Source organism: Phlebotomus papatasi, chromosome 1 (genome assembly GCF_024763615.1).
Source record: "Phlebotomus papatasi isolate M1 chromosome 1, Ppap_2.1, whole genome shotgun sequence".
Taxonomy (NCBI): domain Eukaryota; kingdom Metazoa; phylum Arthropoda; class Insecta; order Diptera; family Psychodidae; genus Phlebotomus; species Phlebotomus papatasi.
In genome coordinates, this window is record NC_077222.1 from 92,026,368 (window position 1) to 92,053,727 (window position 27,360).

Genomic DNA, 27,360 nt, shown 5'->3' on the forward strand with positions numbered 1-27,360 from the left:
TTGAAAAGAAATCGCCTGCGGGTATGCAATTTTTTTGATGCATAATTCCATTTCGCGCGTTTTTTCGGTCCCGAAAATGTGGGTAATCCCGGGACTGAGTGTATTTACTAATAATAAAAATATTCTTAAAAATCATTCCTTAATCTTCTTCAACTCAGATGGTGTAGAATTTATGGATTAATTTAAAAAAATATTCTACTATCGTGTTGAATTTATCAATTATTATTATTAATCGTGTTGAGCTATATTCACTACAAAGGTAATCATTTTTACAATGTCCATACCCCGTGTTAGATGAATCTGTTAGTCCGTTTGTAGACTCGCCTAGGAGCGCCTTCCTGCATTGTGGATGCTTCTTCCATGCTCCCGGAGTTGTTGGGCGTAGGCGGTGCATTATATTACATTATTAACATATGAAAATGGTCTAAATTAGACATTCAGATCTTTGCACCGGGCGGGATTCGAACTCACAACAGTAAGTCGAACCGGGGAATCGATCCGCCCAAGAGCCGACGGTCTTGCCTATTGCGTCACTGATTCCCCTGATCAACGATCTAGTACAAACATAAAATAATACCCCTTTATATATCAAAATTTAACATTTTAATTAATTTTTTTAGGACTCCGATAGAGTCAACGAATCAAATAGAGTCAAGACGTCTGGAAATAATTAGTTGACTCTATCGAGGTCCCACTGTATATCCGTTTTTAGTGCTACTTGACATTATTCCGTCAGACAAGAACAACGGGTCTACAAAAGTTTATTAATCATGATAAAACATAAGAAAACAAATTGAAAACCATCATACACTCTCGTTAAAAAAAGATTCTCTGGACAGGACATTAATAACTTTTACAATTGGGAATAGGGGAAAGTGCCCATGCTTCGTACGATCTCAAGCTTTATAATGACTAAATTTATCCTATGTTTCTGAATAAATGTGACTTCGCAATATGTTTTAAAAACTGGGCACTTTCCACTTTTATTGAGAAACAGAAAAAAATTAGTCATGACGCTTTCCCCTAATCATCGTATAATATTGCGCAGATTTGCTTAAATCTTATATATTAGGTGAGATCCTTAACAATCTCACCTACTACTCGATAAGATCATGTTCTACGGCAAAATTATAGAGTACATTCTGATCTACATTTCACCCATAGGGTAAAGTGATATAATTTGGAATTAGTGTTAGAAGTTGGACAATTCGCCGGTACAAGTTGGATATGGCTTTTTTCTCGATAAATATAGTATAAAATTTGTTTTTAAGCACAAGGAACCAAATTATAAAACTAAAGCATTAAAAATTTACAAATAAAAATGAAGTACTAAATTTATCAGGACAAATAGCCCTGTCCAAATTGTACCGTTGTCCAACTTGTACCACTTTACCCTACACCACATAGTAAATACGTGGTAAACATAGTAAATACGTAGTCAAATTCTCAATAATCGTCTAATATATATCCAGCAAATATTCATCAAAAAGAATTGTTGATCAAAAGAAAATAATGAAAAATGTTTTAAAGTCTGCTTACCATTATTAATCTCGCTGTGTTCTCTGAGTCAAATTCAGAAATTAAATTAACTTCATCACTTGAAAATTAATCCGTCAGAAATCACTCGCAGGAACATAACCGCAAAAATGAAATTGTAGCTCAACCACAAAATAAAACAAAATGTGCAACATTTTTATTTAGATTTAATTAAAATTGCATACACAGTAAAAAAAATATCTCTCACGGTGCAAACTGAAGTGGCGGGATTTGACTTATGGTTTTTGTCGTGATGTTATGGGGATTTTCCAGATCTGCAGTTTGTTGTGTGATATTTTTTTGAAGCCCACGCCATTGCAAAACAAGAAGAGATAAAAAGAGATAATAAATTTTTTTTCCTCAACAAAATCACTTTGTGATTTTTTCCAATTTTGTTTTCACATTTTTTTTGTTGTTGGGGGGCGATGAAAAAGTGAATAAAGCTATTTCAGCATTATTTGCTTAAAATAAAATATTTAAATTAACGAATTGTTTTTCATAAAATGCAAACAATATTGCACATGAAATGAAATTCCCTGTTTTGAGTTCCCTCTTTCTTTTGTGCTTTCATTAGAGAAATTAATCAGTTTTGAGAGAATGTGAAGATTTTAATTGAAAAGTTTGCTATTTTATAAAATTCACTACAGCAAAAAGCTTTTCTTTCTAAAAAGCTTCTGCGGGAGCTTTTGTGAGATAAATGTTTCCCATGTAAATGAAGATACACTGTAAGACAATAACGAAGCAATTCACTGTAAATTATCAAAGGTATGCTTTCGGGGGTTATCTCTTGTTTACAATTGCGAATTAAGGAGTGTGAGACATTTGTACAAGAGATGACAAAAGTCCTTCTTTGTGCATGAATAATGCAGAAACATGCAAAGTGCATTTCAGTATACAGAAAATTTCATTATTAGGAATTCTCTAAAGCGGAAATTTTCCAAAGAATTTCACTGACTAAATCCAAATTCATTAATCCTTAATCCTTTAAATTTCATTTCAAATATTTTAGAGTGGGTAAATTGTAGCAGATAGTTTACGAAAAAGTTAATTTTCTATTAAAGTTTCAGTTTTGTTTGTTATCTGTTATACCAAGTACGTCTCGAAGGTCTCACAGCGTTGTTAAGAGTTCAATCCAGAAATAAAAGATAGATATGATCAAAATATAAGCGTAAATACACTATTTTTTACTGTTTTAAGAAGTAGTAGCAATTTAAATTTCAAGAATTAAATTCTTAAAAAAAATCAAAATGAATTAAATGTCTTATATATGCCTCAGGCATATGCAACTTATGAAGGAGCTTTTCCACCGTTTTGCTTCGGAAGTTAGCTACTAACGCTAAGACGCCAGTGGACGCAACAAGTAAACAGGTTGTATATCATTTGTAAGATTTTATGGTACTGCACTATTGTAAATGAAATTAAATGAATTTTTATTTTGTTTAATATAGGGGGAAGTGGGCCACCTTTGAATTGGGGTAGCTTAAAAATAGAGCTTTTTTCTCCTATTTAATATTGAATCTACGCCATTAAATGATAAAAATTTAGCTTCAGATAAGACTTAATTCCATTTAAAAATAGTAGAAAAACCCAATTTCAAAACTGGCCCATTTTAAAGCTACCCTGGGTGCCCCACTTTTCTCTGCTGGGAATTTTTCAAATTGATTCTTAACTAATTTTTGAGAGGTATCTAAAAACAGTTCACTTTTTAAATAGCACTTCTATGGTTAGTCCAAAAAATTAATCATATTATAAAATAATACATTTTTTGCTTATAATATGAAGGGGGAAGTAGGACACCTTTGAATGTGGGGCAGCCTTGAAATTGGGATTTTCCACTATGTTTAAATGAAAATGAGCTATATTATAAAGTAATTTAGCTTTTCAATCTGTTTGTACAGCTAAATTATATCGTGATAGGGCTCAATTTGATTTAAAAATAGGTAAAAATTTTCAATTTCAAAGCTGCCCCACATTCAAAGGTGCCCCACTTCTCCCTATGCCAAAATTGCAAAAAATTATAAAACAATATTTTATGAAAATATTAATTTTATGAAAGATATTGAGTGCAACTTGCAAAAAAATTTTCTCGAGATTGTTAAGTGGAATCTCAGAAAACATTCTTTAAATGTTGTATAGGGTAAGTGTGCCAAATTCCGGCCAGCTTGCAATTTCGGCCACCTTTTTTGTTCCTCGAATTTCCATGAACTTTTAGATTTTACATACTCTAGAGATAATACAATGCAAAAGAATAACAAAAAATGTTACTTCGACAAACGAGATGACGTGAAAAAGACATTGGAAGAATTCCCGAAGGGCAAGGAACTATGAGAATAAGGTGGCCGAAATAGAGCACCAAAGCTATGTTTATATTTTTATTCATTTTAAAATGTATTAAGAATGATTTTAGAGTAAATAAAGACGGCAAACTCTTTACAAGGTTCCAAGCAACACTCTTTAAGAAGAAAAAATTTAAAAAAAATCAATTTGTATTTGAAATATTCCATTTTAAACTTGAGACTTTGACGCTTGCATGCAACTATGCCGAAATTTGGCACACTTACCCTACATCACTAAAATCTTAGGAGGTTACATGGTTCACGAAGCCTCAAAACAGCATTTTTTCTTTATTATTTTACGACAAAATGAAAAAAAAAATAATTCCAGCATTAGCACAATATTTAAACATAATATTTAAGCACAATAATAATAATAATGCTAGCACAACATTCCATAAAGGAACTAGGTCTTCCCACCAGGGGATTTCTAGACATGCATTATTATTATTATTTCTTGTACGGGATGAGGTTGTCAGTCCCATTCCCGTGGAATCAAGTGCAGTGAAGCTCACTGGATGCAATCCGAACACCTTTAACGCCAGAAAAATTCCTGGTGACCTAAAGGGGATTCGAACCCGGGACACTTGCATCATAGAGCGAGTTCTCTACCACTTGACCCATTGAGTACCACAGAATTTATGCGCAATATTTAATCAATAAAAAGGGGGTGCGATTAATTTTTTCCTGAGAACTTTAACACTTTTTAGATGTAAAAATATATCAACATTTTTTTCATGTTAATTTTACACCTTTTGAAGTGTAAAATTAATATGAAAAAGGGTAACTTTAACCCATAATACACTTAAAAAGCAAAATATTTGCACTGATATCGGATCAATAATGCAGGGTAAAATTAAACATATTTATATTTTTTATATGAAATATGTATAATATTGTAGGGGGAAGTGGGGCACTTTTGAAAGTGGGGCACCTTTGAAATTAAGATTTTTCACCTATTTTTAAATAAAACTGAGCCTTATCGTGATATAATTTAGGTACACAAACAGATTGAGAAGATAAATTATATCACGATAAGGCTCAATTTCATTTAAAAATAGGTGTAAAATCCCAATTTCAAAGGTACCCCACTTTCAAAGGTGCCCCACTTCCCCCTATAGTCCAAAATGCTTGAATTCAACCGGGGCGTTAATCTTCAAATAAATATTCTAATCTAATCTAAATAAAATTAATTTAAATAATGTATAAAAATTATAAAAATGTCAAGAAGATGGTTTCGTATTTTTGTCAAAAAAATAGTAAAATGAAAAAATCCTGAAAATCACCTAATTTTTGACCGTGTAATTCAGAAAAGCCCCTTAGGGGGTACCTTTGAAATTGGGATTTTTCACCTATTTTTAAATGGATTTGAGCTATGTCATAGTGTAATTTTGCTTCTCAATCTGTCTGTGCAGCTGAATTAAATCACAATAAAGTTGAACTTTATTTAGAAATAGGTGAAAAATCGCAATTTCAAAGGTACCCCAGTTTCAAAGGTGCCCTACTTCCCCCTAAGCATTTTATTTTTTAAATTTTTATACAAATATTCATTTCTGTCAATAAGTTTCATTATGAAAAGAGACTATACAAATGAAATGTTTATACGAGAATTGGTGATGCAGACACCTAAATAGAGAAATAATTGTGATTTTCCAAGAGTAAATAAATATTTTTGATATGTTTTATCTGAATTTAGATTTGGAGCGATACTTATTCTTTCGAAAAATTCACACTAGCCTCTCCTTCCTAATTTAGTGTGACAACAAAATAGAAGACTAAGAGATAAATGAAGGTTTCAAGAAGAAATTCCCAACCATTCCTCAATTCATCAACCATAAAATCCACAACATTTCCGAGAGGGTTGATTATTGTGGAATTGAGGGGTAGGAATGTGTGAGTTCTTGGATGTTGTCCACAGGGCGACATTTACGAGCTTTCTCGAGTGAGAAAAGCTCAAGAGTATCATGGGGTTGCATGACATGTTCAAAGCTTCTAAAACCCATCCCTGCATGTTTAGCTGTTAAATACAATTGGGGGGAGTGCATACCTTTTATCATGGACTTGAGACGAGCCATAATATCCGATCTCGTAACGTCCTTTCGTTCCAATGCTTTGCTGAGGACGAAGTGCAACTGCTTGTCACCTGTCCACTGGGATGTCATCTGAAGCTCCCGCAGCATTTCCTCAGAGTAGCCCTGCAAATATCCGATGTGGAAATTTGTAAGACTGTTCATGACACAATTACCCAAAGCAGCTTTTGGGATCAAGGATGAAAGGTTAGAGCTATTCATTGTTGGAGTAAAGAAAATTAATTTCCTTTCTAAATATAGAATTGAGGATTTTATTAATAAATCCTTTTATTTGGCACTCACCGAAAATTTATTGAGCATGAGAGTTTTGGCTTCCCTTTTCAGGAGGTCATACAGCACAACCATCTCTACGTAGGGTTTCGTTGGTGGCACCTTTTTCCTTCCAGTTGTTGCGATATTCCTGGCAAAGTGGTCATCATACATTTTCAGAAACTCATTGACATTGTCTTCATCGAGGAGAGCTGGCAGATCCGGTGACTCTTGCTCAATATCCTGTAGCAGAGCTTTCGGAAGTGGGTCGAGAAGCTGCAGATCGTACTCTGGATGGGCAGAAGAGGACACTTAAATGCATCAATTGGCCAAAAGCCATCACATGAATAATGTGGTTCCAATCAATTAAATTAATTCACAACCACTTTACAATCTCTCTGTCTTCCGCCTACAAATTCTCGTGACCTTTTCATCGATCTATCTTTTTTTTATCTACAATATTAGCCTCTTGTATGAATTTTTGAGCTTTTTTTTTTAGATAAATTCCCATTCAATTAATTTTCCGTGACGGCAAATGATTGCTTCAGTATCCTCTCGCACATTTTCCCTCGCTGGTGGTTTATGCTTCATTGAATGGTTCACCTCAATTGAAGTCAAATTAATTTAGTATATTTTCACGAGGGTGGTTTTCATCCCAATTTTTTTTTTGTTTTTAGGAAAAATGCAACTCACGGTTGTTTGAACATTGATAAACCACCAGAGATTGTCAATTTGTCATTTTAAAGTTTTTGAGGCTTTTCGCGTGTAAAAGCATTTTTTGGATCATTGAACATTTAAATTTGTGGATTTCGGATTTTTTCTGCTCGTTACAGAGCGTTTGTGAGTTTGACAAATTTAAATTTGAATTACAGAGGAGATTAAAAGAATGCTCATTTAGACCAGAGTTTTGAAATCCTTTATTGGATGTACCAGTATAATTTTATATAGCCTGGAAGCTTAATTTAGCAGAGATGCAAGAAATTTTGTAAATGGTTATAAAATTATAGTAATTTGCTAAAGTTATGAGTATTTGCAGGAGTTGTTATTAATTTTTATATTTTAATTCCATCAACCTGACTATTTGGCGGGGCTCTTGCAGCCTTATTCATCCAATGGGTCTTCTTCTTGTCTCGTCTTGCTTAGATCGGGGAATCGCATTCTTCACAGATTATTCTTTGTCTTGGTCTTTATCTTGGGAATGATTCTCTGAAACGAATTACTCAGAGAGAACAAGCAGCATTTTATTCGAGCTTTTTTTTGGCGTTTTGATCCTTTTTTATTTATTACTTTTAATTCTAAATGCGAAATTATTGAAACGCGTACTCTGCATACTTAAAGTGTGCAATAGTGAGATAAGATTTTAAACATTGAAATAAAACTACAGTAGAACCCCGCTATAAGCCATCGCTCTATAGTCCACAATTTATCGACCGTTGATTTCAAAACACTGATTTATATTAGGTTATGTTTTTTAGTACGCGAGATGCAATATTGTCATAATTATTTTATTATTTTTGGCAAACTTTATTGAGTAGTTGTGATAATTGTGATCCACAATGAAGAGAGCAAGGACAAGTACCACAATCGCAAAGAAAGTGGAATCCGTCAAGCAATTTCAATACTAAAAGTCGTTGATAATTTTAAAAAAATGACGTGGACTGTAGTGCGACGCAAGTGACCAGTCTGCAACCAAATATGGACTATAGCGAGGCTCTACTGTACACAGAAAGAATATTTCGTAAAATTGTTCGTAAATGTTTGTGAATTCTTATTTGGGATTTACGAAATGCTCATAAAATGTATAATCTACAAAAAGATTGTAAAGAATCTCAGCGAGAACTTCGTAAAAGGTTGTACTTATCCCAGAGATTATTTGTAATTTGGGCATTTGACTAGCATTTTTTGTTTGTCTAACAAAATTTTACGAACATTTTTCATGTGATTACAAATTATTACGACTTACGCACATTTGTGAACAAACAATTATGATTTCCGAGCGGGGAAATCAGAATGTTGAGAAATAAAGAAGACTTCTTGCTTCTCTCGATGTCCACTTTATTCTGTCCAAAATTGTGTTTTTACATCTTATATAACTTTTGAGCCACTGCTCAAGATCTTTGTGATTCAATAGTAAAAATAATGAGATCACCATTTCCTTGTGATTCATTTATGGGTTCTCTGAATTTCTCCCTTTTAACTTGTCCAAGTGCAGAAGGCAATAAAAGTGTCAACTTCTTTTAATTTATTCTCAACTCTTATGAGTCTTCAAAATTTTAAATACAAAATGGAATTATTAGGGTGTACAAAAAATAAGAATTCAGTGGTGATCATACAAACATGATTGAACATGATATGACTTGACTTAACTAAACGTTCGTGAAAATATGCTCGTCAAGTATGATCATTACGAACAATATTTGTGAAAAAATACAAACTTTTAGGAACTTTTTTTTAGTATAACCATTTACGAGTATTTCATTCCCTATGATAATTCACAAATATTTGTGAATAATTTTACAAAATATTTTCAGCAGTGTATTGCCGAACGCACAATAAATTTTGTTTGTAAACATGTTTTTAAAATTTCATATGAGAGAGAGCGAGATGACTATATCTAGGTTTCATTCACTCTCATTGAAATGTCAAAAACATGTTTACAAAACAAAAGTTATTGTGCATTGAGCATAAAAATCGGCTTTTATTGGCTGATGATTTGTATTCTTCGACAGATATTTTTTAATTTAAAGTGTCAAATTTCTTCAAGTCTTGGGGTGCAGTTTCACAAATTCACGAAAACCATGCTGAAGTGGAAATTCTAAAGTTTTAAGTTTTTTTTTTTAATTTTCAAATCTGCTCAGGAAAACCTTCAAGCTTTCAGAAACACAAAACCGCAAAGCAAGACTGGAATAGATGAAGTATCATTAGCATTTGATTCAGAATTTGAAATCATTAATTTCGATACTAGATATTTAACACGAAACTTAATTTTTTTTTATTTAGAAATTGAACATCATATCCTTGTAATTTATAATTTCACAGAAAAGACGAGAGTAATATAATTTATTTCCGAAAAATTACGTTACGCTATTTGCTTGTCCTCCGTTCGGTTGTCATCAGAGCTAAAGGCCAAACGGTTAGCGATAGTGACTTGGCACCTTAACGGATGTGGAAACGCAGGGGGAAAAACTACAAAGCTCTTCAGAGAATCTTACAAAAAAAATCTGAATAAAATTGGATAAAGAATCAATCAGTGTGGCATATTCGAAGGTTTTCAAGCTTCGGAAATTTGTGACTTAAAGGATAGCTAAGCCTTAGGTCTTAAGTCCGTATAAGTTGGAGCAGTTAATGGCAACCCGTGCTTTTTCCAAGCTTTGCTTTAATTCTAGGACTTAAGGATAGTCTAAAGATGATCTTTAAGTGTTAGAATTAAAGAAAAGCCTATACGAAAAGCCGGGGTGTAAAGTCATCCCAAGTGCAAAATCACCAGCATTTACGATACATTTAAAAATATTTAATATTTATGTTAAAATTTTTATAAACTGCATTAAATTTGACATGAACATTACTTTTAATTCTCTTTCTCACACAATTGAATGACTATGTCTGCAATAAATAATGTTTATATCAAAATACAGGAGACAAAATTGCAGACAATCTTACATAAGCTCTTTCTGTGAAATTTATATTCACACCAGCGTAGTGCATTTGGATTCTGTTCTTGTGTTTAACTTTAGTATTACACATTCAAAATAATGTCACATAGTGATTTTTTTTTTATTTCCTCTTTATAACGTATCATATTATGATACAAGGGAAGAATATTTATTTGCTTGATATATTTTAATTAATTATTGCTCATGGTTTTTAATAGTTTTAATAAATTCTTCATTTTGCAACTTGGTTTTAAAGTTTATGACAACCCTTCACCAATTCTAAAGTTACTCACCTAAATTCGGCTGCAGCCTCTTCGATTTATCCTGGAAGAACCAGGAGAAGAACTGCTTATTAGTATCGATATTACTGGAGGAATGTGGTCCACTGGCTGGACGAATGGGAGTCTGACTGGGCCGATAGAAAGTTTGTTCGGGTTTCTGCAGTGCCAGTTGAGGCCTTATGTTGGTCGTTTGAGGTTGTGGTGGGCGTTGAGGACTGTAATATCCTGGTTGATGGGGAGGTGTAGTGTCCTGGGGAGCTGAAAAATTGAAATGATCTAATTTCCTATTTAAGTTTAAAAAGTTTTAGCGATATTCTGTAGCTCGTTGCAATGCAATAGAATTAAAAGACAATACGAATTTTACCTCTATGCAATGGCTACAATGTTTCTGTATTGAATGATACTTTAGTTAGATACAGTTTGTTCTCTTTGATGAAATTCTAGTGCTTTTCATCAGTATTGCCAAAATATTTAGATATTCATTGTGTGGTGTTTTTAATTTGGCAGAGGTTCAAAGAAGCGCCGAATTGAAAACGAAGTTGGTTTTGAGGGAATTTTTCATTATCCTGTTGATTGAGGCTGTTTATTTTAATGAATTGAGGTAAAATCTCCGAGGGGTCATTACCTTGGAAATTTTTCACAGCTTTTGAATGTAATTTACAATGATTTTACAGAGAATTAAAAGAAATTGTTCATGGCTATTCATGTTCCTTAAGGCCTCTACACACTAGGAGAAATTTATTTAAAAAATGCCTTTTTAAAGAAAATGTCCCCTATCCTTGTGGGCAGAAACGTCAGAATTTTTTTTTTTAAAAAGGCCATTTTTGACGAAAATTGTTTCTATTGTGTAGACACCATTAAAGGGAAAAACAAACTCCGCATTAGAGAGAGGTGGGGCTACTTTGAGCTGTGGGGCTACATTGCTATACGATTTTTTCGTATATTTTTTAAAAGAAACTATGTTTATTTATTTTATCTATATAAAATAATTTTAAGAACCGGCTTCATTATGAAATAGACGAAAAAATCATATATCAATGTAGTCCCACCTCTCACTATGTCTGCCGATAAACAATCTGTGAGACGCATAGATCGGAAACAACTATGAGCTAAACATTGGGAAAGGACCTCTACATGAAGCCTTAAAAATTCCGAAAAGGTTAAGATTTCGTCCAGCCACAGTTTCTGGATGCAAAATCGGTTGACTTCACCAAAAGAGACATTTTGTTGGTTAACGATAGGACTAAAAAGCAGCGAAGTCTCAATGAGCTGAAGACTGCCCTTCGTCGCAAATGGCAGGGTATTCGAAAGACCAGCATTGGTCCAAAGTACGATGCATTTTCCGACAGACTTAATACTAAACCTGACCGGTCAAATTGACCGGTTTAAAGACTTTTAAAATTAAGACACATTTAGACGGTACAATGTCACTATCAAACTTAATGAATTTCTTAATCTTAAAATATGCATGTAATATATTTTTCAGTGTTTAAATTTTAAGTTTTTCCTCTTATCCAAGAAAAATTTGTTCAGTATCCTACCCTACCGCGGTTTATTATTTCACCAAGTACGGTAAAAACGACCAAAAACGATCGGTATTATTCTAAAACTTTGATGTATTTGCTATCGTTTTATTTTTATTTCAAAAAAAAATTAACAAAAATGACGATAATAAAGTGGTTCAGTTTATTGTAATTTTTTTCATCCACCTTGTAGATTAGATATTATATTAATTTAATTGGTGTCTGACATTAGGAGAGACTGAGGCAGAATTAGTCAGGAAATGGAATTTCTCTTTGCTGTAATTTTAGGAAAAGTTGTTTAGATTAATTTGATGAATATTTCAATGGATAGGAATGGAGTTAATTGCCCTGAAAAAATAATAATTTGCTCAATATTCTTTCTAAGAAAAACTACAATACTCCACTTCCTAATTCTATTGCTGGCTGATTTTGCCCCGGTCTCCGCTATATCTTTCTTAAGGGCCTCAAACGCGATTGTATTAATCATCTCTAAAGTTCAATGCTAATATTTTGAAATGATATGGCTGAAATGAAACACGCCCCATATCACTAAGATTCCACAACCTACCCCAATCCTGTAGCTGGTGCTCGAGCGGCGACAAATTCTTATCAATTTTCGGTAAAAAAATATATAATTTCTATGTTAAAGAAGAAAGAACATTAAAGACTTGAGTTTATTTTGGAAACTTCTCCCAAAATGTTAAATATAATGTACAACTGTAATATATTGCCCAAACATAAAAAGTATTTATTTAAATCATCATAAAATTTGTTTTAAAACAAAAGAGTTTTACTTTCCAAGTTTTCTTTCTTTTGTTTTTGTTTTCAAAAATAATAATGCATAATATTTTATTGCTCGAATTTAAGGAGAAACGTATATATTTTTTATTGATGTTTTATTCCCTGTATTCTTAAAAATCCTAATTGAAGATATATTGATCCTGAAGTAACTGGGGCACCTTTGAATTGGGGCACTTTTGTAATTGGGATTTTTTCTCACACTGTTAAATGGAATTTGACCATATTATGATATAATTTAGATCCAATTAGTGCAATTTTAAAGTTGCCTTACTTCCCCCTGGTAAGTTTACCACCAAGACGGCGGTGGACGTGAACGTTAAATAGCAAATCTTTCGTCCTAAATTGCATTCTTTTCACTAAATTAATTCAACTATTGTACTCTTGATATAGCAACAGCCCCTCAGCTATTCATTACCTGACGGCGTTGTGGTTTGTGGAGACCAGGAGGGCCATTTGGTGGTCCTCCGTGTGGATTTCTGGGTGGTGGTGTGGCTGGTCGTGGGGCGCTGAGTGGTTGTGGTTCTCTGTGGCGGATGCAGAGGCTCATACTGCATCAGTTCCGTGTAATGCTGCAGGCATTGCATAAGGGCTGGAAGGTAGCTGTTGGAATATTGAGGTACTTCTGCTGCCTTCTGACGATCCTGTGTCCTGTTCACCGGACCCAAACTACCAGCTGGCAAAGCAAAGATCGGCAATGGAATATCTGGTATGGCCACTGATATGCTCTAAAGAAAAAATAAGATAAAGAGTATCTCTTTTAGGATGGGAAAACTCCCGAGATGTGCTCTGGCAAAAGAGGTGTCTTTGGTCTTCTTCAACAAAAGAAAACTCATCAATCAGCAAAGAAAACACAAGTTTGAGTGAAGAAATTTCACCCTTGAGCAAAATCACAGACGTGATTCATTTCCATGGTAGAAGCTTTTGGAAAGTCTTTACTCATCTTTTGCCACAATTTTCTCTCTTTCTATCTCATAAGAACAACACCGAGTTTTGCAGAAAAGAGGAAAAAAAAAGATGGTGTGGCACAAGAGTTATTTTGAATAGTGTGGTTGTCAGCTGAAAAACTACATTTTCCAACCACCCTCCGTGTTGTAAAATCGAGCCACTGAGTGACTTTCCTTCTGCACGGCATAAAGGGTGGCTCTTGCGCATTCTGCATAGCTCACAGTGTTGCAAATAAATTCTGTTTTTACAAGCTTACGATATGGTTTCTCTTTTTTTTCGTTGACACTGAGTTCAAATGAGGAAACTCCCAGTACGACAAAAACACTAAGGACAAAAAGGAATGTCTTACAGAATGAATGAGAAATAAATGATAAGATAGTCGTATACTTTTGAAGGAAAAACTTGCATCACTCAGAGAAAATACTACATTGACTTAATGATGGAACTTTATAATTTATTAATCTTATCAAAAATTTTATAAAACAAAGAGAAATAAGGAAGTAACTTTGACAATGCAGGAAATTAAGTCGACAGAAACTTTCTGAAATGTAAGTTTTTGTCAATATTTATGGCATCGTCGCATCACATCCATCACATAATTTAGAATATTAAAATTCAGAATATTTTATATGCTGTAATAGAACATTAAATATTCTTAATTTTCTGTTTTTTTTGTGACAAAAATTGAAGATTTCTGTGAAGAGGAAATATGGTGGAGTAACCATTTATCGATACTTTTAGGAAAAAGTGAAATTAGTTTAATAATGACTTTCTTCTTGTCAGCCATAGTCCTATCTGCAATTATCCAGTATCATCCATCCATCCAGTAACTATCCAGTAATATCCATTTTCCTCTCTACGAGAGTCCATGGTAGTGTTGATCAATTGTTTACTACTAAAAGTACTTTTAGAGGGAGAAGTGTCGCTCTAAAAGAGAAATTTAACTATGTCAATTCAGATAACAATTAAGGTTTAACCCATTAAAAAGAGGCTACTGCTATTTAACCTCAATTAAAATTAATAATGAAATAATAAATACAAAAATATAGACAGATCATAAGGAGAACTAGGCTTTCGCGTAATCGATACTTCTAGATAGGGAATATTTTTTTGTTGTATATAGTGAAGAGGTTATCAGTATCAAGCTTTGTGGAATTATACATTACTTGTGACTTAAAGGGAGTTTGAGCCTGGGATATTTGTACGAGTATCTTATATAGCATTAGGCTCTACCACTTAATACATAGCGCATACCATTTATTTAATAATAAATTTATCTATCTCATAATGTGATAAATTATCATATAATCTATAATCTAGGCAACTAAATTGCACTATAAGAAATATATTTTTTAAAATAAGGGTTGCCGTGATGTAATTATGATAACACTATTCGGCTCTTGGGCCATGATATACCAGATTAGACTGTCACAGTTGTGAGTTCGAGGTCCGACCGGTGCAAAAGATTGAAGTGTCTGAAGGAACATTTTACTGCTCGAATTCAGGGAGAATGTAGTATGTACAATCCGTTTTATTCAACTTCTAACCGTTCTGGGAGTTTTAACGGTAAGAGATATCATCTTCCGGTCTTGAGTGACCCATATTGGACTAACATTATCTCCAGATGTTTTGTTTTTTTCTCTTCTCATCTCGTTCATTTCCTCTGGAATCATATTTTTTGGTTTTATAGAAATTAGCCCAAGATTTTTTGAATGATTTTTGGATATGTTTTGAAGGTACCTCAGGCGGACATCCATTCAAAATCTCTTAACTGATCCATTTTCTAGTGGCTCGAATGAATTTCTAAAAACTGATGTGCAAAGATAGGGACAAGAACTTGACTAAAATCCAAAGAAAGACCAACCAAAATGCAAGATGATTTAATTTTGTGAATTTGAATAAAACAAAATACGTTAAAATTAAAAAAAATCTTCCAACAGCTACTAAAGAGGACACGATAGGTGTCGAAAGCTCTGGAATATTGTGTGTTTAATTTTGGATTTAATTCGAAAACCGACGCTCACTGGTAGTACATTTTGTCCTAAAATAAATCAAGTTTATTTTATAGATACGTGTGACCAGACTCTTTTGAGTTTTGGGTCAAAGTTCAACCAATAAGGAGATCTAATTTCTCAACTTTTGGTTTAATTTGGATTTATGGGGCGTTTTTGAAATTTTCCACCCGGCTATATCGTTCTAAATCAGTAACGAATTGGTCAAGTAAATGTTATTGACTTATAAAAATAAATGCTGATAAATTTGCTCATCTGCAAAGCATTTCACTGATTCATATTTGTACTGTATAATATATGATTATTGTTTTTTTTCTTCAATTCATTTAATTGTACAAACTATGTAACGGCCTATACGACTAATGATTCGGGATTTTCTGCCGTCTTGCCCGATGAAGTCGGTTGTGAAGTCGGCGGCAGCCGCAGATGATAAAAGAGAAAAAAAATAAAAATTATAAATTAATAATTTGTGCTGAGTTACGCAATTAGTTTAAATTGCTTAAGTTTTCCAATTTCATGAAGGAATCGCAAAAATATGACATGATGTATTTTAGAGGGTAAAAATGTGGAAGTTTCATGGGGTTACTAAGTACGAGAGTACAGTGTGTGAACTGCGTGAGTGGGAAATCACTCATTTTGATCTTCTGATCAACACTAAGCAGTCTTCTTAATTGGTTAATTGACGCCGATTAGTGTACATGATCGACTCATTGGCGCCGATCAGTTTTCAAGATCGGCTGATTGGCGCTGATGAGTTTACATGATTGGGGCCGATCAGTTTCCATGATCGTCTGATTGGCTCCGATCAGTCTTCATAATCGGCTAATTGGCGCGGATCAGTCTCCATGATCGGCTGATTGTCGCAGATCAGTTTACATGATCAACTGATTGGGGTCGATCACTCTCCATAATTGGCTAATTAGCACCGCTCATTCTCCATGATCAGCTGATTGGCTCCGATTAGTCTTCATGATCGAATAACTGCCAACGATCAGTCTCCATGATCGGCTGATTGGCACCGATCAGTCTCAATGATCAGCTGATTGGTAGCCACATTAAACCGTGAGTAGTAGACTTACTCCCTGGCAAATTTTGATATTTGAAATAATGCTCAAACAAATTGAGAAATTCTTTTTCTTTCTAGACATTAGCGTTAGATAATTATTTACAATAAATTAAATTATTCACGCTGACCATTGAAAAATTTCTAAGAAAGAATTGTGCCTGTGGAGCCCCTTCTTAATTCAAATGAGCGATATATTTCAACAAAATTTCCCTTTGTCCTTTATTTCGCTCCTTGGAAATTACAAGGAGTCAACTCACTTTTTTGTGATTTTGAGATTCTAATGCACTTAGAAAGACAATTTAATAAATTTTCAGATGATATAGGGTAAAGTGGTACAAGTTGGACAGTGGTACAAGTTGGACAATGGTATAATTTGGACAGGGCTTTTCGTCTTGATAAATTTACTACTTCATTTTTATTTGTATATTTTTAATGCTTTAGTTTTATAATTTGGTTTCTTGTGCTTAGAAACAAATTTTATACTGTATTTATCAAGAAAAAAGCCATGTCCAACTTGTACCGGCGAATTGTCCAACTTGTATCACTAATTCCAAATTATACACTTTACCCTAAGTCATTAAATTTCGTTATTAGAAAAGTTTTTCAAATTTTTAATCTAATTAAAAAAAGAAGAAGAAGAAGAAAAGTTTTTCAAAATTTTAATCTTTTTGATTACTTGCATAATTTTGTTTGAAGTAAAGGGGCACAAAATATATTCATCGTTCAAATTTTTGTGAAACAGGGGACTAACTCAAGCAAGTTGATCCCGTGTCATTCTAATTTCAGCAAAATTTGCACACCGTTTAGAAAGACAAGGAGCTAACTCATTAAAAACATATTTGAAAGGTAAAAATATAAAAGTTTCTATGTTTATATTAGTGCTCATACAAATAGAAAAGAAATAAATTGTTTTTGTTCAGTCATTAAATTGAGATACTTATTTACACAAAGTTGAATCTTTCATACTGTCTCCTGAAAAATGGCCGAAAATTAGTTGGCCCCTTGTAATTTCCAAGGTGCGATTTTCTTACAAGAATGTTTTTAGGAAAAATGACCTAAGGGCTCTTATTTTAAAATTCTTGAAAATATTATATAATTTCACTTTACTTAAATAAATATTTTTATCTATTGTGGTAGTCCTAAAGGTCCTATAGTTAAATTCACAATACAATTTCTCTCAGTGTAATTTCAAAGACTTCTAACCGAGTGCGACATTTTCTTTGAGGGCATGGTGTTCTTTGGATGGAAAATAGTTTCTTTCCCTCTTGGAATTTTCTCACAGAGACACGGTGATAAAATACCCCTGAATATTAACAAGAGCTTGATATGGGGAAGGGTTGACATTGCAAAAAGAAAAGCATCCATTTCGAGTGCGTGTGAATTCTTCATCATTCTGCTGAATGTAAATTAAATTAAGTGAATACCTTGTTTCTGGCACTAAAACACGAAGGATAAATATTAAATTAGGGTTCCAGTGAATTGTATGCAAATTTAATTTTTATAGAGAAAATAGTCGGATGAGGTACAAAAAGCTCCGCTGTCGTCAAAGCTCAATTTGGCACTGAATTGGGATGTGGAAGGAGTCTCTTGGGGGTTGGGTGGTTTGTTTAATTGTCCAACGTGCGCTCCTTCAAGTTAATTTTTTCTCTGTCTTTTGCTCTGGAAAGCGTTGGATCTTTTTTTTGTTTGTTTTTTTTTCTTTCTCGTAAAAAGCTGTAGTGGAACTTTTCATTCGAGCACCTCGCTAAAGCACATAAGAACATTAAAGAGAAATTCAAACTAATCTCGTGTTTAAATTCTAAAATCTTTGGAGTTGGAGTACCTTTCGACATTTTATAGTTAATTGTGGTTGACAATTTTGTTCATCAATAGCGTCAATCGACAAACTTCCGAGAGTAAACCTCTCTGTGGAATTGTGCCAGAAAAATATTTAACCAGGGTATTGTAAAATCTACGGGTCTCCGGATGGGAGGCATTAAAACAAATGAAAACTCCCTAATTAAATTGTACATTGTGGGGTACATAGGGATGAAAATTAAAAAAAAAGGATCCACTCAACGACAACAAACTTTTAATGGGTACAAAATGCTCTGGACAGAAGTTCCTGGATGAAGGGCCCAGTTTTTTGCCATCATCATGCTTTCCCCATTGAATTACCATAAATTTAAAGTCTGACAAAATAATAATAATGGTAATGTTTTTCCTCCATCCAACGTTCTGTGGACCTCAAAATTTCTTCCTGTTTAATCCTCTCGGAATCGGATAATAAAATTTACTCATAATGACAAGAAGAGTCTCATCGTTTTATATTTTTCTTTCTAAGCCCCAATCTCTTTGATTTTGCTGTAAAATTGGTTTACTCTCGATTTTTGATGTACTATGAATTGAGGGGAGAATAATTGGGAAAATTCTGCAAAGTGAATCTTTTTGTATTATAGAGTTGATTTTGATGAATTTTATGCTATTGCAAGTGTTTAATACAATCATTTTCCGATTACGGAGAGAGGACAAGCTACCATGTTTACTGCATGTTGAGCAAGAATCTACCTGAATTAATATCTATTTTTTGTAAAAAGTCTTCTATCCATGCCGATTTTTAATAGTTCAACTATTGGACTACTTGGCCCATCGTCGTTTTAACCTATTCTTAGCTTCACTTCCGAAGCAAAACGGTGTAGGATGGAGTCATCGCTTATGGACGTTATACACTTATGGACATCTTGCAGAAATCTTAAATTTTTATAAAAACAGATTTTATAAAATTACAAAATTAGCAGTTTCTGATATGACTAACGATTTTGTAATTTGTTAATCCTGTTACTGCTCGAACTCAAAGAGAGCAGTTGTATAATCTACCTTTTCTTACAAGTTGTGACACGGCTAAGAGCCAAACAGTGAGAGATATCGACTTTCGGTCTGGGACTACCCCCCCCCCCCCATAAGTCAACATTATATAGGAAAATCTTTTCTTCTTTTCCCCGTTTTCCCCCATCCTCTCCTTTTAATCCAAAACCATGTCGTTTTTTGTTTTATTTAAAAAACGACGACTACAATTTTTTCCGTTTTCGAATATGTTTTAGAGGTAAAACCTGAATATTTGTCCTTAGACACTATGTTTGAAAAACGTTTCGATATCGAGTTTTCGAAGATTAAAGTTTAACCACTTTTGAGGGATTATTTTTCAACCGATTTGCTTAAATTTGGATTTCTTAAACGATCTTGAAATTTACAACCTGACTACATCGGATTTAATCGGTAATGAATCAGTAATGTACTCGTAAATGATATTCCTATCTAGGATTTACATTTTTATTTGTCCGCATGCTTATTACTGATATTAAAATATTCTAAAATCTGCTGTTCTTCAGCAATTTCTTATTTCGAAATGTTTCTTTTTTTTAAGTTTATCGAGTTTATCAATCAATTTAATCGATAGTAAAGTTACTATATGGATAGAACTTTCTCGTGAGTTCGAGCACTTCGCAAAGCTGAGATGCTTTGTTAGGGGGAAGTGGGGCACCTTTGAAAGTGGGTCACATTTGAAATTGGGATTTTTGACCCATTTTTAAATAAAATTGAGCCTTATTGTAATATAATTTAGCTGCACAAACAGGTTGAGAAGCTAAATTACATTATGATATTGCTCAGTTCCTCTTAAATATAGGAAAAAATCCCAATTTCAAAGGTGCCCCACTTTCAAAAGTGCCCCACATCCCCCTATCTCTTTTTTAGGTAAAAGTTTGAAGAGTTTTTTCGGCTATCTTTATAACATTCCCAGAGAAGGTAGAACCCGAAAATTCTGTCCCGTCGATATGTGCTACATCCCATGAAATCGAAAATTCAGTAAAACTTTATAAAATTTGAAGAAATAAAAATAGTGTCCGATATTGAAAGCTGTCCGAAATTTGGTATAACTCCTCGAATGTTATAATCGGTAATCGCAATCCTTGTCAGATTTTAGAACGAAAAAAAATCTGTATAAATCAGTCTAAATTTTGAGGGAAGGATGGGATAGTTTCACATATACATGACATTCGATAATTTACATTTTTTAAATTACAAGTTTAATTTATACCTTAAAGAAACTATCTAGTTTCGGTAGCTAGTTATATTGTTTGTTATCATTTAGCAAAAGTGCCTTGCAAATAATTTGATCTCTTTGATACTGCCCTATGCCCCTCTAAAAAAATAATCTTTCATCAATAATTTCCTTAGATTCCTTGTCGCTCCTTTTAAGTTAAAGTTTATCTTTCTTATCAACATTCTACTGAAGAAATTTCTCCCAAAAATTACTGATTTGCCCCTTATGACCCATAAGGATGAGAATTTCAATTTATTTGCTAGGAGAATCAGGGGGATGAGATGATTTCTGAAGACATACAGAGTCCATAAAATCAATCTTACAGTCTCTTGGCAAAGCAAAATGATGTCTTTGACACATTCTGCATTTAATTTGCCTCAGAGGCAAATGTCTAAAATTAAACCTCTTTCATCATCCACAAAACCACCAACCCAACCCTTGGTGGTATCTTTGCAAAATTCACATTTTGAGTCTCAGCAAATGCCTGATGCTCCCGGATGAGAGCAATCCCATGTTGAAGTGGTTTGCAAAAGGACTTGACTGATAGGATAGGAGAAGAATTTGTAGAATATAGAATCAATTGATTAATAGGAACCAAATTATTTAGAACGATGTCAGTGGTAGTTTGAAGGGTTCTATGGGTAGAATAACTCTTGGAGATTTGGTGGTCAAATACGAAGCAATAGAGGTTCTCTCAGAGGCATTGTGGATGCTTTGAAGAGGTAACACACAAATCCAATGTTGATCGACGGTGACACACGTGTAAATGCTAATTTGAACTCCTGGGGGGCTTTGGGAAATCATCTGCAAAGGTATATAGTCCATAGAGCTTAGTTCCTAGACAGGAGGTACAGAATACATGTAGAATGGACTCTCAATTGCAGAAGGTATTTTAGTGCACAACATTTTGGAATAATTGATATCTGTGTATGGTCTTTACGTGCCATCGCCAGGTTTCATTGAACCCACAAAGAGAATCTTTTGTCCCACTGATAAATTATGGCCTTTTGGGTAGTCGTCGTCTGCGGTGACTCTATACAAGGTCACCGAGAAAACCAGCTCATCGTTCAGGTCATCCAACTGATCCACCATCCCAGCCTCAGATGTCTCTCTGCAACTAAATACTCCGCGAGATTACCAATACAAATTCAGAGATCGAGTTTCGCAAAATCAACCATTATTTTATTATCTACCAGCCGATTGAACCCAGTCACCCCATAAATAAACACAAAAACCATCAACAAAACCTCCTTCAGTATCTCTCATCAGGCTTTCTTGCTCATCTCTGAGAACTTGTACAGCACTCAAATGAGGTGTTCCTCCCCAAGAAATGTTACTCTATTATTTACCATGACGAAAACAGGAGGAGACACTTGGTAAATTTGAGAAAGAACTGTAATCAATTTACAGAATTACCAAGAAATAATACTTAATGACGCCAAACATCGCAATATCAAGGGAAGGAGAGTTTACAGAAGTGATGTACATCTTACCAATAAGAAAAATTTAAAATTTTGAAAGAATCCTCATTCTTGATCTTTCCTTTGATCTTCAACATCCAGGAACAAACGGTGAAAATGCCCCTACTCTGGTTGTATGTTTTGGACTTACAATATGTTTAACATTTTATTGGGGCTAGGCCAGTCAAAAAAAAGAGCGTAAGAGACCTAAGAGACTGCCACACACAAAAAATACTTCGTAAAATTGTTCGCAACTGTTTGTATTTCTTGCAACTGGTTTGCAAATGTTTGTAAATGTTTGTATTCCTTTTTATACAGTTGCTCGTAAATCGTTATACATCGTAAATTTCTTGAGATTACGTACCAAGCGAACAGAAGTGTGTTCAATCACTTTCACAATAAATTAAATTTCCATGGAAAACATGGGCTGCTGGTTCAATTGTATTCATGATACCGTTCTCAAGGTTCATAGTGAGTCGAAAACGAGTTGAAGTGCACATGGCAATTGGTTGAGATCAGTGGCAAAGACAATCAGAGCCAGTGCCCTCATAGCTCAGATGGTAGAGCATTCGCCTAGATAGTGAAAGACCCCTAGTTCAATCCTGGGTGGAGGCAGGAATTTTTTTCCTGTCTCTATTTGAGTTAAATTTGTGGGTTGGGAATCACTTGTTCTGATTGTCGCTCTCTGTGCACAAACACAAAATTTCTTGGGATTACGTACTAAGCGAATAGAAGCCTGTTCAATCACTTTCACATTGTAAATCGCAACTAAAAATTCGTAAAATGCTCTATGTATTTTTCCCACAAACTTTGTAAGATGATTACTTGACCAGGATTTTTTTTTGTTCTTTTACATTTGTTCGTAAACACACAAAAATGTTTGTAAAGTTTTGTCAGATAAATCAAAATGTTTGTTAAAGAATTAAAAATGCTCATAAAGTGATCATATTACGAACAACGTTTGTGAAAAAATTACAAACCTTTTAGAAACTTTTCCGAGGGTTATACGATTTATGAGGGTTTTGAAAAATTTTAGGTGAGATTGTTAAGATTAATTTACGAATAATTTTACAGAACATTTTTTTTCTGTGCAAACTAATGTAAACAGTTGTCAGAAAGTTTTATTTTAACCTACTTTGAGCTAATTTCGCAATAAATTTCATATTAATTGCGTAATTTCATAAATACAGCACTAATTCATTTTTAAAATTTTCTTTTTATAAATTATTTCTTAAAATACATCATTTTTTCAAGTGCAAAACATTTATTTACTGATTTTTTTTATTATTTGTTGATTATTTTACTAATTTTTGTTTATTAGATTTTATTGGATTTTTTTGAAAAGTTTTTCGCAAATTTTCAATGTTAAATATCTGTATTTTTCATGGTATGTAGATTTTAATTGTTTTTTTTTAAATTTTAATAAATATTATAAAATTTTATTAAATGAATAAAATGTCAATTGTTACTCCAGAGAAGGGACTAATCGCACAGAGTGAACCTTCAAATAACGCAAATTTTCTCTTTGTTTACAAAGAGCTACACAGTAAAAAATAAGTACCACTATAATAGTAGGTAATTTTTGACATCTCTATTATAGTGGTAATTTTGGGAAAAGTGTAATTTTTAAAACGTGTAATCTTCAGCGTGTAATATTTTTTTTGCGTGTAATTTCCAGCATGTAATGTTTTTCCGTGTAATTTGGAAAATGTAATTTTCAAAAATGTGTAAAAAGGAGCGTGTGAAATTAAAAAAACATGTAATTTCTAGCGTGTATTTTTATTTTTCCAAAAAAAAATTCTTTTCACAATTTTTCCCTCTTCGTTTATTGGTTATCGATGTCCAGCAGCAAAAGCTTCGTTTATGTGAAAAGACTTCTTTTTTGAGGATGCAATTTTGGTGATCTGAAAATTAGAAAAAAAAACAATCAGTTTTTATACGGAAAATAGAATTTTAAGATTAGCAGGTCCAGGAGCGACATAAACGCAATTTTGAAAAGATTAAGTAGATGATAAGAAAAAAAAAACTAACCTTAGGGCTGCTTGCTTCCTTCGTGAGATATTCCTCCATGCGCATCTTCCTAATTGCTGCATTCCAGCTTCTAGTCGTTTTATCAGCATACTTTCATTTTACCTGGATGTCCATCTCCGTGATCCAGTTCCCTCTGTACATAAAAAATAAGCTTAATTAAATGAAAGTCACCCACAGAAGTAAATGCCCTATAAACAGGGTACTAAGGGATATCGTTCCCGGAACTACACAATCGTAATCTTAGAAGTTGAATAGCGGAAAAAATACGCTCCAAACTTTCACTGAAACTTGGGAGGATCAATGAGTGATGGATTTGAGATTCAGTAAGAGCACAGGAGGGCCCCACGAAGTAGAAACACTGAGGGAAATCGTCTATTCCGGGAATAGAATGTGGAATTGTGACAAGTTGTAACATGTTCAATACCCGTTGAAATATATGCAGATTTTCACACTGTATTTCTTAAGGATTGGACTGAAGGACTGATGATCACAAGGGGTGGTTATTGTGGGGGCCACCACTGGCAGAAAACTGCCCTTTGGACCAGAAATCCGAGGAAAAATATGCACAGTAGAAAGAAACTGAAAGTGACGCCACGTAAATTTCAACACTGGATTTTTTCAACAATCACTCACATAAAACTTTGAAAATTCACACTACCAGGAGTATTCCACTTTTTTCTTGAGGGATTTGGTCTTTTTCGCAAAATTAGGGGCTATAAAACTCAAAAAACGAAGGAAAATACTCACCGAGGTGGATGCTTCCAGCAGCTGTCAAACTATGATGGCGGTTTTACACGTTTTTGAGTACATGCACCAAATTTTACACGTTGTTGAATATTTACCACTTTTCAAGTGACACTGTTCCACTTAAATAGTGGTAAAAATTACATGTTTGAATTACACGCTGAAAATTTTTACACAAATTATTTTTTACACAAAATTTACCATTTTAATAGTGGTAAAAATTAAAATTTACAATTTTTTTAGTGGTAATTTGGAAATTACACGTTATTTTTTTTTACACGATTTTTTACTGTGTAGTTCATCATTTCTTAGCCATAATACAGATAATTATCAAGCTCATGAGACGAGATGAGAAATAGTATGTCAGCTCTTTGCAAACAAAGAAAAAAATCACATCATTTGAAGGTTCACTCTGTGCGAACCATGCCTACATTCCGCTACACTTTCTGAAACTACGGTGGCTGAAAATGAAAGCTTAATTTACCAGGCATTTTATACGTTTTTGATCCACATTGTAAAATTTTCATTGTTCTCATTTAGCGTAACTCGTTCTGAATAGAAGATAAATCTTGCTTATTTTTCCATTATTGAAAAACTTTCATTGCTTGAATGATGCATCAGCATTTTGGAAACACTTTGGAAATTATTCAAAATTACATCAATCTCCTCCACGGGTTTCTGATTAAGGCCTGTACCTTGTTAATGATTTATTATTCTCTTGAAGCCAGATCTCAATTTACACCAGAACTGTTGACTTAGGAAACTATGCGAAATTTCGATAAATTTTGGATTAAAATGAGAGTGTTATAATTATATTACAAATTTATATTCAAAGAGTGTAATATGATTAGCTTCTACTGCACAAACTTTTAATTAAGCCAGTTGATAGAACTTGTTTGAGAGCATTGATGTGTTACATTATTCGAATTATACTCTCAGAAGAAATTGAGAACCAAAGTCAGGTAAGAAGTTTGTAAATAAACTTCTAAATATAAAGATCATCAAGCTTCTAATTTTAAATGAACTTGAACAAGAAGAACAAGGTATTTCTTCACTTTCAAAATGTCAACTTTTGCTAAGAATTCTTTTCTTCGTAATATACTGTCTAGTTTCAAAAAAAAAAAAAAAAACAACACTTCCAAGAAGTTGATGCAATTTTATAAGATGTTTTTGATACAGAGAAAATTCTCTTCTAAGAAAATGTGTCCCAAAACCTTGGACAAACGACTTGAAGGAAAATAAAAGTTTAGTTCTTTCACGGAGGAATACTTACAATGACACAGAGGAGAATTCCATAAATAGCTAAAATGCTCTCCATATCGATATCTATGATATTTTTCCACTGAGAATCACAAGGTGGAGAGAAAGCTTTTGCACCGTTCTTAGCACTTTCTAACGTAATATATATATCACAAACAGACACGGAAAATTGCTCTCGAGTGATTTTTTGTCAATATAAATTGGAGAAATATTCCTCAAGGGAGGTATCACACAGAATATAAAGTCGCGGAGAAATCTATTGAGGGAGATTTCTCACATTATTTCCACGGCGATGCCTTCCTGGGCCAAGAGATTCGCGATCTACCTCGATGGACAATCTGCTGGATACTGAAGACAGTCACCTGCTGAATGATCTTTCTGCGGCCAACTGCCCACGAATGGCGATCAGTATGGGAATATGGGCGATAAAGACTCACCTGGGGCAGCACAAAAACATCTTCTTCAGGTCGCTGAGTTGGCACAGAGGTTGAGAGACGACTTTGCACACCAGCTTGAGGTGTCTGTCAATTCATCTTCAATTGACTCACACAAGCATGAATTTGGTAAGAACGCCCGCCTCTATTGTGTGCTCAGTTTCTTGAACTGGGCTCTCTGGGCGACCCAAAGCACAACATTTGCCGCAATGACTGGCAGACACTTTAATATATGTTTGGACGAAGGCACACTCGTTTCTCAAAGGCATCATGCGCCCTGACATGTATTAAACTGTCAATCTATTTTTCATTGAGAATATTGCCAAACAGAGTTGCTAAAAAATTCTTGATGCTCTAGGAAGATTAGGAATATTTGGATTTTTTTTTTCAAAATCAATAGGGCTATGTGCTAAAGCCAATGTAAAAATTCGTCAAATTTTGTTGTAAAATAATATTTTAGAATTAACGCCAATATGTAGAACGTTAAGGGGTTACGTAGGTCACGTAGACTAAAAAAGCATACAGTGCCCGCTTTGTAATCCGGATGATTGGGAGACAATATAACAGATGTCCGCTTCGTAATCCGGATGGATTTTTTGAATTTGTTCAACGTCTCGAAAATATAATACAAGTTTTTTTTGTAGAATTAGAATAGAAGTTTTAAAAAAGATTAAAAAGTCATAATTAGAGAATTGTATGCTATTATAAGGGAAGAGTACCCTGAATCAGAATGTTAAGAGATATGCTCCATATTTAGTTGAAAATACAATCCTCAAAACACTATTTGATATTTTTATGTATGCTAATTGGTATATTCAACCCCCTGGAAAGTTGGCCTTTTTATATAGAGCTATTTGAAGC

At 33.7% G+C, this 27,360-nt stretch overlaps 1 protein-coding gene across 1 annotated transcript; it reads right to left on the reverse strand.

Moving 5' to 3' along the window:
- Positions 1–1,683: 1,683 nt before the first annotated feature.
- On the reverse strand, positions 1,684–26,468 carry LOC129809749 (uncharacterized). Its single transcript, XM_055859802.1, has 6 exons — positions 26,079–26,468; positions 12,882–13,191; positions 10,155–10,400; positions 6,242–6,498; positions 5,917–6,064; positions 1,684–1,811 (listed from the first exon to the last, which is right to left on the reverse strand). The coding sequence occupies exons 1-6, from the start codon at positions 26,121–26,123 to the stop codon at positions 1,741–1,743; spliced, it is 1,077 nt and encodes a 358-aa protein (XP_055715777.1). The 5' UTR covers positions 26,124–26,468; the 3' UTR covers positions 1,684–1,740.
- Positions 26,469–27,360: the final 892 nt, after the last annotated feature.

Excerpts from the sequence above, each read along its gene's own strand:
- LOC129809749 (XM_055859802.1), bottom strand. The coding sequence starts at position 26,123 with ATGGAGAGCATTTTAGCTATTTATGGAATTCTCCTCTGTGTCATT. Across the intron at positions 6,065-6,241 it reads TCATGCTCAATAAATTTTCG|GGCTACTCTGAGGAAATGCT; the intron begins GTGAGTGCCAAA and ends GGATATTTGCAG. Across the intron at positions 1,812-5,916 it reads TCTCAAGTCCATGATAAAAG|ATCTGGAAAATCCCCATAAC; the intron begins GTATGCACTCCC and ends AACAAACTGCAG.